Source organism: Bidens hawaiensis, unplaced genomic scaffold, assembly GCF_021521415.1.
Source record: "Bidens hawaiensis isolate Kalapana, Puna unplaced genomic scaffold, B.hawaiensis_p1.1 tig00034685_1, whole genome shotgun sequence".
NCBI lineage: Eukaryota > Viridiplantae > Streptophyta > Magnoliopsida > Asterales > Asteraceae > Bidens > Bidens hawaiensis.
Window position 1 is genome coordinate 225006 of NW_027496017.1, and position 12914 is coordinate 237919.

Here is a 12914-nt window from a genome sequence, read left to right on the forward strand (position 1 = left end):
CAAATCCGAGCACACCAAACACACCTTCCGATGCTCGTAGCTTCTTCCTCGACGACACGGTCAATTTAGCCGACGATTTAAATACCCTCGACGACGAAGAGGTAGAGGAGTTGCCTCGACCACGCGGGAGATCAAGGAAAAATAAGGGGGAAGGTTCGTCGTCAACACGATTCAATACGGAGCCCGTTGAAATAAACGAGTTGGTCGGTCGTTTGGAAACAAATGCCACCGTAATTGGAGCCGACCTTCGAGCATCCAACAAACAACAAGAAAAGTTGAACCAGACGTTCGAATTAAAACAAATGAAAGACGACTATGAATCCCTCAAAGTGGAGGGGTTTCACGAGGAGGCCGCATTATTGATGCAACGCCGACATGAAAAAATGCGCGAATATTACGAATATTAGTTTCTTTTTTAGTTATTTTTTTTCTTTAGTTATGTTTTTTAATATTTTTAGTTAGGTATTTTTAGTTATGTTTTTTTTGTATTTCTTGTTAATTTTAATGCATTTTTATTTAAATATTTAAATAAATTGGTTTTTATTTAATTAGTTTAATTATAAAAAGAAAATAATAAAAAAACACACTGTGGACCCAATTTGTAGTCCCTACACCATTACCCTAAAAACAAATTTTCACTCCATGTTGACTGGGCGCCACGTGTCACAGTTCGCCCTAATTGTAGCCTCTCCACTACACATAGTCTTATGTGAAATTGTAATAAAAGCAAGAGTTCTACATCTATTAAATTGAAAACCTCCTTAAATGTAAAAGCTACAAAAGTATTAATAATTTTGTAAGACTTGTTACAATACTGAGTGTTATGGAAAACGAGTTCGTTAACGAAAAGTGTCGTCACGTCACTCCTAAATATGCGAAGAGGGTTAATTAACTAAGCTCTCAAATGGGTGTAATGGTTTAACTAATAAAATTATAAAAAAAAAATCAATTTAACTTTTTTAATAAAAATGTGAGTGAGATATTTTAATTGGTTGGATTTGTAGTTGGTCCCACCATCAAACGCATTCACCTCGTTACTTCAATGGCGCTTGAGGGGTGCATGATTAGCTTTGACGCCCCTATGGCCATATATCTTCAATTGTAATGGTGTTTGCCCCCAAAATATGACGATGTGGACTAAGGCGGGGCACCACCTTGTATCCATAACATATAGTCTAGTAGAAACTCTTTTGAATACATGTATTCGCAACACTCATCAACACAGGACGATACACGTGTTGTATAGCTATTGTATATCATCATTTTATTCTCTCATCAATGTGGGACAACATATTTGAAATTTACAGGTTTCTTCTTATCGTTGATGGCAATTTGTAAAGTTGTCATCAGGAAGTGATTGCAAAAAAATTATTAAGCAAGCTGTATTGCATAAAATCTAGATATATAAATTTCATCTAAAACATGTATAGGCATAAATTTTGATATAAATTTAACTCCATCAACAATACGATAGTTTGATTATTATTAGTAACAAACCTAGATAATAGATGGTTATTATGCTACAATTTTTGTGATCAAATTTAGAATTAGTCATTGAAACTAGTTTGAAAACGCTAATTCAAACTCGGCTCGAGCTAATTTGGCTCGAGTGGTTCATATAATTTTCATGTCAAATTTGAGCTAATATTAGCTCATCAGAATAAAATATCCACATAAAAATTTCCAACAGAATGAGCCCTCATAATCAGCCCAATAAAGTGTCACATGATTTTAGACTAAATAAAATTCAAAGCCACGATTTCTCTTTTCAAACCATTCCTCTTGAGGATGTTTTTCCCCTAATGTTGATTTCAAGATGCTACACGAGCCGCTTATTGTCACGACGTATATCATTCTCCATGGTTCAAGCCGCTATTTCCGACTCTTGTTTTGAAAACGAGTTGTTCTTCAAGCCATGAGTTGGCTTGAGTTGTAAACGAGCAGTGATTTAGAGCCCGATTTTCACCTCGGTGTAGACACCTTGAATTCAAATCCGGAACTAGTTTGGATAGAATAAAGTAAAAAAAAAATTAAAATCTTCCCATACATGCTTACGTTTTTCATTGCACATGACTTTCCCAATTTAAGCCGAGCTGAGTCGACTTGTATAGTTTCGAGTTCGAGAATGATTTAGGCCAGGTTGGGCTCGAACACATACGGTGAACAGGCCCAACTAAGGGAGCCGCCGCCCGCCAACCTCCACCACCATGATTCTGTACACGAGAACCAACTGATTTCTACGGCCCATCAATATTCCGGCCCACTTCACTTCTTTATAAGCCCACCGTGTTGTGTGTTTTGTTTTTGTTTTTGACGTGATGATTAAAAGTTTAAAACTCATTTGATTTAGTTTTATAATTAATTTTAACTATTATTAGATTAATTTTTTATTAGTTTTTACAAATTTTTAATTTAAATCTTGTCAACTTACTTATTTGAATAATTTCCATTAAATTATTTAATAAAATATATGTCAGGAAATATAGTAATTCACTAATTTGTATCATTTATTTTAACTTTTAAAAACTCATATGATATTTACACTTGATAGCTTCTTAATTTGTTTCCGGACATTACTGAAATTTTAATTGTCATTTAACCTAGATTTGTTGCTTTCAACATAAAATGAAAAGTGTCATTTCACTCAGATGATATTAACACTTGATAGCTTCTTAATATGTTCGAATCCCAGCTCATATGGGTAGCACACTGTAAGGGAGATCCGAACTTCGGTAAGGTGTGGTTGAATCAAGGAACAACCTTTAATGGACTCTTTGACAACCAATTACGCTAAAGCCGTTAAAATAAGAAGTTAAATTTACAGGAAAAAACATGCAAGCCCTATTGGTGATCTAAACTTTTTTTTGAAGATTATAGACATAATGAAAACGTTTTGTTTTTTGATTTTCTTTTACAACACAAAATACGAATATGAAAACTTTCTATGTATGTATGCATGTAGGTCCAACCGTACCTCTCAACAGTTAATATTCATAGAAAAATTGCTTTAAAACATGGGATGGTGGGATTCTATTAAGGTCAAATATCATTTGATGCAATCAAGATTGGTGTCCTAAAAATCCAGGTTTAACTAACATTTGTCTACCCTTTAGGGGATGGTGGTTCATCTATATATCATAAGGATGAACTCAAGACGCTTTCAAAACTCAATTCAAGTTGTCATGTTCTTGTCTCTAATCTAAGAGCTGGTCGTGAGTTATTCGAGATCAGCTTGATAAAGGTCCGATTTAAGAACTTAAACGGGCTCAAGCCTAATTTGAAGCTAACTTGATAAATGAGTCAAAGCATGACTACGCTTGCGAGCCTAGATAAGCTTATTATTTATATAACTTCATATAACACATAAATAATAAAATGATAAATATTATTATATGTATAATTGTGATAAAAACAACTAAATGATGCATATAATGCTATATATAAATTTATAATTATAAATGCATATCTTTCTACTCTAATAAATATCTACGGCTACATGCCACTCGTCACACTTTCATTCATTCTCATACTCTTTAACCCATTTCCTAAAATATAGATCAGTCATTACCCATCCACTTTATTGTTATTCAAACCTACCATCTTTTATCCAATCAAACCCTAGACCTCAAATTTCTCCCAACTCCATCATGACCTATCGGCCCTCTCCATGGCCTCCACCACCACCCCCAGCGCCGGCAACGAAATAGCCCCTCTCCACGGCCACCACCCCCACCACTACTATCGCCCATCTCCACTATATCTACTATATATATACATATACGACGCAAATGTGGACCTCAAAACCCCTATATATCTTTCTCTCATCTTCACCAGGTAATGATATTATTATTATTAACTCTTTTTATTGAATTTTGATATTAGATTGATTGAAGGTTTAGGTGTAATATGTTTAATTTGAGATTTGTGCATTAATTAGCTTATTATAGATCATGTAACGTTTACCGATCATGTGTATTTGATGTTATTATTATTATTTTATTATTTAAACGTTTATAGATCAAAATTAAAAGAAACTATTATTATAATTATTAATAATATTATTTAATTGTTTACAGATCAACGTTTAAAATTATTATAATTATTATTATTAATGATCGTTGATAATTTCTTATATGTTAGTTTAGAATGAATGTAGGTGATGATCTCTTTGCAAATATGGAGTGAGATGTTAGTATTGAAATGTTGAATTTACTTGTATGTTGTTTTACCTTATTGTTGAAAGTGAGTTTATGAAGAGTTATTTTAGGAGTTGGAATTGATTGGAAGATGAATTATGAATTTTATTGATTCATTTTGTTAATGATATGTTATATGTGAGTTTAGAATGGATGTAAGTGTCGATCTGTATGCAAATTTGGAGTGAGATGTTACTATTGAATTGAGAATTTGCTTGTATGATGTTTTGCATTGTTGTTGAAAGTGAGTTTATGTAGAAGTTTTTCAGGAATTGAAATTGATTGGAAGCTGAATTATGAATTTTATTGATTCAAGTTGTTGAAGACGGATAGAAGAATTGATCATGTTGCACCACTTGATTATGTTGAGCTCCAGATTTTTCTAAGCCATAACAGGTTTTCCTTTTCTTAACTTATTAGACTGGGACTGTACTTGACAAATATATATCTGTTCACTTGGTTTTCAATACTCTAAAATTCAATTTAGAATATAATTCTTTATTGAATATAAAGTTATGCACTTTGACATTTAGAAGTTAACCTCACTGTTTATCAAATTCAGTTTTTTTACAAGATTACAACTTTTCACCCCAATTTTTCCTGTTAGTTGTAATAATCACTAAACTATATATCAGAAGAAACTATTATGATACAGTACAAATTTGCAGTGCATTAAAAGCTTTGAACCTTGACATTTAGAAGTCAAACTCATCAAATTCAGAATTTGTTATGAGATTACTACTTTTGACCCCAAGTTTTTCTGTTATTTTTAATAATCACTAACTTATATATCAAAAGAAATTATTATGATACACTGCTACAGTACAATTCTGCATTGCATAGGAAGATTTAAACTATGACATTTAGAAGTCAAACTCGATGTTTATAAAATTCAGAATTCTTTACGAGATTACGAATTTTGACCTAAATGCATTCCTTTTATCTGTAATAATCACAAACCTCTATATACTTACCAGCTTTTTCTTAAAATCTTTAAAAACATATATCAATAATATAAAGAAAAACAAACCAGCCATTTGAATTCAAAAGTCAAGCAATGAACTTTTAGTGATAACGTTAATATCATTTTTAATAGTATTATTGAACATCATGTCATATACTGATATACATCATATCATATTTATACATACGATTAGCTATTCTCACTCCAAATTTGCATAAATAATTTTCCAAGCTTGAAAAATTATTTATTAGTCGAACTCAAACATTAGAAATAGAGTGCGGAACAAGCTCGGCTCAAATTCTCATCAGTTAAAGGAGCCAAGCGACACCTCTGGTTAAATAGATCATACAAAAATAAACTAAAATAGTTTGAAGTTCAACGGGTCTAGAATGCCTTCAAAAGTGTATATTTAATGTTCGAACCTTCTAAAGTCTAAATTGTTTTATTAAAAATTTCAGATTTATAAGTGGGAGATTCATTTGAGAACATGTAATTCACATGTGAACCCATGCATTCATATTTGTTTGACCATTGATCAATATCTTCTATCTTAGCCATTCATTTCTTGATCCAGGGAAAAAAAAGGTTCATTCGGTCTCAAGTATATTAATTTTTTTTCAAATAAACACTCAGTTAACTATCATAAACATAAACGCTTTATGTAATTATCTTTAATGCCTTAATAAGTAATTACCCATTTTTTATTTTTTTTAACATCAAACCATTTTGACATGCCCTGAAAAAATAAAACTATCCATTTTGACCTGTTACCTATTTTTTTTGTAATACAAAATTAAAATTTATAATGATAGTGCAAGTCCAGTTACTTGAAATATTTGATTAAGGAAGAATTAATTAGTGGGGTCAAAGAAATGAAAGAATGATTATGATTTATGAAAGGAAATGAGATAAGCAAGTATGGGTTACAATGGTTAGTCATTTCCTGATTGAAGTGGCAACATCGCGTAGATATTTAGTCGCCTATTTATTAAGGTGGCATGCGTCTTCATCTATGATGATTTAGTGCAAAAAGCTACCATGATCATAATTCATACATAGGAACCGTGTCATAATATACGAGAATAGCAAACCCTCTTTTCTTTTAATTACCTTTTAATTATGTGCCTCTGTTTTGGAAAAACACCATCTGCATACACGTAATAATTATCTTTCTATAGAAAACACCATTAGATTGTTTTTATCAACATTTAAATTACCAAACCTTGAAGACTTTAAGAATATAAACATTGAGACAGAAGGTTGGCTGTTGAACTCATGAATAAAATAATAATAATTACACGTTATTCTAGTAACAACTAACACGTTTGTACTTTGTTGAGAAAATTGATAACTGGGGCACATGACTTCATTTTGGAGCAACAAGCTAGGCTACCATATAGATGATGTGCAGTGTAAATAAATGTGAAATCAAAATCCCCACTACTTGTAAACTTTTGAGCACTAAATCCATGTCAGAGGCACTAGACAAGAGAGATTATTGTCATAATTATTATTGTAATTATTTTTAGTATTTTTATAGCTTAATTTTAATGACTAATTGTAATAATTAATTTTCAGTACTAGTCCAAAAGCATTGCTAGTTGGCAGGCAGAAATGTAAAAATAGTAGGCAATAGATTAATTACATTCAAATTATAAGACAGAAAACAAATCAAGTGTGAAATTTGAACGTAACAAAGATAATATTCAGGTTCCAATCCCTGTAAAGTGTAAAAATTTAGTCCAAAAATTAAGCTTGTAAGATACAAACATAAGCAATTTGGTTTCTATATATAAAACTTTAGTTGGCCGTTTAAAAAAAAAGAAATGTAAGAAATGAAAGGCAATTGTCTGGTTATACTGAACTAACAACTAACAAATCAAACGCGAAATCCGAATTAATTAACAAAGATAAGATCATTTTATTGTTATTGTTATTATTATTAGTAGTAGTAATATAGCTTAATCTCATATGACTAATTGTGATTATTAATCGTCACTACTTGTCCTAAAGTATCACTAGTTAGTAGTTAGTACTAGGCAGAAATGTAAGAAATATTAGGCTATTGTTGAATTAAATTGAACTTAAAAAGACAGAAAACACATCAAGTGTGAAATTTGAATTCAATGAAGATAAGATATTTTACCTTGAAATCATACTGAAGTTTCCAAGCTCACACACCTCCAACGGTAGTGAAAATGAGGCCACTCAGATTCCATTTACTGCTGAAAACGAAGGCATAAAATACCTTTATTAGTCTTTCTTTTAACGCGTATCAAAGAATTACTAAAGCATACTGTAACTTCATCGTATCGTATTACAATTTTCAATCAGATACCACAAGTGCTCCACGCATGTATTAATTAGCGGTCAGGAAACAAATCAATATTACAGTACAGACAACTTATAGTGGGACAACTCGGGATGCTGCACTATACTTTGCTTTACCAGTTAAAAAAAACTAGACCGTTCTTTGTATTTTTGGAGTAGCATTGAAATCCCTTCTGATTTATATAAAAAGTTACTTGAACTTACTGACCAAACTGTTGTCATAAAAAGTTACTAGAACTTACTGACTAAACTGTTGTATCTTTATAAACAGCATTAGAGGTCGAGAGTTCAGTTCAAATAATGCAGCAGATTTAGTAGTTGTCATCTTTTATATATGCCCGTGTAGTTAATATATGTGTGTGTGTATTTGAGATAGCAAGATGTGCCGGTGGGGTAATGGCTCCAACTAATCATATTTAGTACGGGTCAAAAGTCAAAACAGGTTCTACACATCAAAAATACACTTTGGGTGATTTTGACGCGTTAAAGATAAAATCATAACCCAAATCGACTCAATCATAAGTAAATGGGTCAAAAATCCTGTACTTACATATTCATGTACTTAATGCACCACATATCAAATTGATATAATCACCATGAATCCCATAAAAATCACAAACCGATTACCCAATGTAAAAACTGCCTTTAAATCACTTTAGTCTCACTGCAATATACTATTAAGAAATGGCGGTAAATTTAAAGGAATTGAAAAGGTAAATAACTTTTGTTCGGCACTAGTCATACCAATGGACATGCAAAATTTAAAATTACACTTAGTGACGTTATCTTTTCACTCATCAAATCAAATCAATAGCTTGGTACTTGAGCAATTAGCATATATCACTTTGACTTTGCTGAATATTGCACTAAACATTTTGTGAAAAGACCATTCACCATATACACAAAAGTTCAAATTAAAGGAAAAATGACAAGCATGTTCCACTTAATTCATCAAGTTCATAATGCATCCGCTTACTAACAATAATCTATTTCATCAATGTGATTGGTCAAACTGGTAAAATTGCCACGAGACAGATATCGACTTTGGCACTTACTTATGTTTCATATCTAATGAAAAAATTTCATGTATATAAGTTCCATCTCCACAAATCAATTCACATAATAAAGTTTTGGTAAAACAATTAACTATGAGCACCAGTATAGATATTCCAAATGAAATAAACTCTCCTGACTACAAGAAACAAAAGAAACTACCTTGTGTTCATATTTTATCATCTTTTATAAAAGACCCATGTGAGCAACATATGCAAAAAATCATTCATAGCATCAAGGTTGGGATTGCTTTAGTTTTAGTTTCACTTCTTTATCTACTTGATCCACTTTTTGAGCAAGTCGGTGAAAATGCCATGTGGGCTATCATGACCGTGTGGTGGTATTTGAGTTCTTTGCAGGTTTGTGGTTTGTTATCAGTTATTTAGATGCATATATTTATTTACAAACTTGTTTACCATGATAACTGATACATATGCAGGTGCTACATTAAGCAAAGGGTTACTTCGTGGACTTGGAACTATACTCGGAGGTGCATTAGGGTGTTTGGTGGGAACTTTAGCGGACGAATTAGGAAAGATCGGGAATGCAGTAGTGATTGGTGTTTTTGTGTTCATTTTTGGTAAGGATACATGTTAACATTGATATTTTTGTAACCAAAATTGTCATTGGTTGCATAGCACAACAAGCGCAACATGATATGCTTATATTACACACACACACACATATGTATATATGTATGTATGTATGTATCTGTGTAACGTGCGTGTATAGGATCAAGATCATTTCATAACTTTCAAATAATTTAAAAACTCTTAACAAGTAGTCATTTTGTTTATTTTATATATTTTTTTTATTTTTTGAGGTTATTTTTGTCATTTATTATATGTAATTTTATTCTCACATTTATGTAAATTGGTTATTAGTTATTTCACATAATAATTAAGCATATTAGGAACATTAACATTATTTAGTTTATTATTAATGCATCCACCTTATATTGGAACTTTATGGTTGCACTTCTTGTATCAACATATATTACATACATTAATGCATCAAATGTGCATGTGACAAATATTTTGTGAAGTGTAGGTGCTGCAGTGACTTACTGTCGATTGATTCCAAGCATAAAAAGGAAATACGATTATGGATTCATGATCTTCGTCCTTACTTTTAATCTAGTAGCAGTATCTGGTTTGCGCGCTGACAAAATTATTGAATTAGCCCGTGAACGTCTCTCAACAATTGGCATGGGCTTTGCTGTATGCGTATTCACTAGCTTACTCATATTTCCAATGTGGGCTAGTGATGAACTTCATCGTTTGACATCCTCTAAGTTCGACAAACTAGCTTGTTGCATTGAAGGTAGTTACATCCACAAGAAATGAGCTTTAATAGTTCAATTTTATTATGGTATTATTATCTGAAAACATGGTGAATTGCAGATTGCATGAAAGCTTACTTTAGTGTAGTTAGTGAACAAGAAAGCATGCCAAGAATTAGTGTCGGGGATTGTAAGTCGGTATTGCACTCCAAATCAAGTGATGAATCATTGGTAATGTCTCTTACTAATTATAGTTTATGTTTACATGCACCTATGCTTAATTGTAAAGTAAAATGATGTTTCACTTTTGTGTGTTAAGAATCAAATAATCTAGAGATATTTATCAAGAAGTTTAAATACAGCCAATCATGAGCAGGGAAATGCAGACAAAAACGTAGAGAAGGTTTTCGATTTATTATATAACATTATATAACGAAGAAACCTACATTCGTCAGCTTATGTGTTTCCGTACTGGATACATAAAGCTTTGAAATTAAATTCAATATTTTCATAACCGAACCGAACAGTGAACTGGGGTGCTTACCAGTTCATTGGTTGGACCGTTAAGACCGGATGACGTCATAACTCATTTAAAAAAATTTTAATGTTACATAAAATTCAGATGCTATAAAATTTAAAATATTAAATGAAACTATTTGTTATGTTGTATATATTAAGAAAAAAAAAGAATTGGTTTATTAAGTACAAACAAAATATGAAACATTTTTTAAGAAAAAAAATTAAAGTATCAGAAAGGGTATTAAATTAATATATGTAGAAAGAAAACATTAATATTATCTTAAAATGGTTTACATGTTGGTTTGTTTTTGATAGAGAAAGAAGTTAACTTTTCATTACTTGTATTTTTGTTAACTGAATACAAATCCAAGTACTGAAGTACATAAGTTAGTTGGAAGGAACTAACTAATTCAAAGTCAAAGATTGATTAACTCATAGTCAACACATGTCATGCCGGTCAACGCACTGATATAAGTCATCAATCTTTATCACTTCTAAATATTACTAAACACTCGTATGCAAGACACTTGGTCACCTAGTGCAAGAAATATTCTAATCCTATTTCATTCTTAGGCAAATTTTGCAAGGTGGGAACCCTGGCATGGCAGATTTGGACTATTTTACCCTTGGGATAAATATATACAGATAGGCGAGCTCATGAGAGAAATGGCGTCAATTATTATGTCAATGCAAGAGTGCCTTAAATCACCATTACAGGTTCTTAATACTCATTATCAATTTGATCGACTTCGTATATATTTAAGGCAATTAATCGAGTGATCGACTTACATTGCTACTTTCTTGTACGCAGCCCTCAACACCGTTACAAAATATAATCAAAGAGCCGTGTAAAACAGTTGGGCTGTCACTCGGACTAACTATGCGTGAGCTAGGAAAAAGTATCATGAATATGAAAAGATGTCAAGCAAAGGTTATAACAGTGCCACAGTTGCAGTCCATTAAAGAGAACTTATATTACTTTCATCTTCATCGAAGCTAAAAGGGACTCCAAATATTGAATCTATTGCAATAGCTAACTTCTTGTTTCTTTTAATGGAGATTGTTGATAAAGTGGAAACGTTAGCAAAAGAAGTCGAAGCACTTGGAGAGATTGCCGGTTTTCAACCCATGTATATATAGCTTAAAAGAGACTTGTAACCTAGCTAGAAATTTTACAAGTATGATGAGGTAAGTGTCTACATCATACTTGTAGAATGTACGAACGAAAAATAACTACTTCATCAACAATAATCACAACTTTCAGGTTATAATATAATAAAAAAATGACATCTTCTAAATCTGCAACTTCATGTAATGTGGTTCTACAAATAGCATCATATATGTAGTCAAAATAAACTATAAAGGATGAACATTTATCAATGAAGTGGGCCTTCTCCCAATATAAAGATAAGTTGTATTATTGAGCATTGTCCCAAATGCATCAAGTCAATATAATATAATACAAAGGTGCATTCAGCAGTACAAAAAAAGACAAACCAAAAGAAACAATAAAAAGAAAACAAGGTGGAGAAACCAATAGATTCAACATCCATATAACCATTTTTTATATCTCATTTGAGATAAATCAGCAGATAAAGCATGGATTTTCTCCAAACTAAGACGATGCTGATTATCACGATTTTGCTAATCGGATTATGCGGTATATGCAACGTTGCACAAAGTGCACCGAACACGAACATCACAAGTGTTCTTTGTAATTCAGGAATTTATACCAGAGGCGATCCATTTGCTATAAGCCTAGCGTATGTTCTCAATGAACTGACAGCAGTTACACCTTCTAAACAAGGTTACAACTACCAAAACATCTCTCCTTATCCTAACGCTTTTGCCTACGGTCATGCTACTTGTAATCAAAACCTCACGAGTACAGATTGCAAAAAGTGTCTTGATGCAGCAGAATTCCAGATGTTAAGCACTTGTAATAACAGGATTGGTGCTAGAGCAGTGCTTAATGACTGTTCTATTAGGTATGAGCAATATCCTTTTGAAGATTAATGTGTAGCACTTAGAAGTCAACTTGCTACCTTATTGTTGTCATGTATTGTGGCTTTATACTTTGTTTATGTAATGTAACTGTAATTTCATCTACTAATTTTGCACATTAATGAGGTTCTAATATGTTAAATTTTTCAATTTTAAAACCTGAAATGAAACAACATAACCACAAGTTCATCTCAAAACAAATTTTAGAGTAGAATGGAGATATTGGATATGAAACTCGTTAATCCAAAATTAAGATGTGGATGAACTGAAGCTTACAGACCGTCAGTTGAATTTCGGCCTAATTATGAAGAATTGGTGCAGCAGAGGCAAAAGGAGGTTGAGTTTTGTATAAATCTGTCGTCGATTAGGTCACATCCATCGTAAATGCATCAACTTATAGGCCCTTCAGATGAATTATAAGATGGTTTTTAAAGGCGACTCGCTAAGCTGCCCATCTAGGCTTCTCCTCAAGTTAACTATCAGGATTTGGTACACACTTCAATCATGTCAAGGAACAGACTAAATGATAGGACATGAAGTTGATGCAAATCAATTTTCAAATTAT

At 32.1% G+C, this 12914-nt stretch overlaps 1 protein-coding gene and 1 pseudogene across 2 annotated transcripts; both read left to right on the top strand.

Annotated features, from left to right (window-relative positions):
• Window positions 1-8469: 8469 nt before the first annotated feature.
• LOC143586511 (aluminum-activated malate transporter 14-like) lies at window positions 8470-11485 on the top strand (annotated as a pseudogene). The gene is made up of 6 exons (XR_013144718.1): window positions 8470-8903; window positions 8984-9124; window positions 9595-9867; window positions 9948-10057; window positions 10919-11062; window positions 11157-11485. The product of XR_013144718.1 is annotated as an aluminum-activated malate transporter 14-like (transcript).
• Window positions 11486-11944: 459 nt separating this feature from the next.
• Window positions 11945-12361, top strand: LOC143586512 (antifungal protein ginkbilobin-like protein). The gene has a single exon (XM_077068050.1). It carries the CDS (start codon window positions 11945-11947, stop codon window positions 12359-12361), a length of 417 nt encoding a protein of 138 aa, XP_076924165.1.
• Window positions 12362-12914: the final 553 nt, after the last annotated feature.

Excerpts from the sequence above, each read along its gene's own strand:
- LOC143586512 (XM_077068050.1), top strand. The coding sequence starts at position 11,945 with ATGGATTTTCTCCAAACTAAGACGATGCTGATTATCACGATTTTGCTA.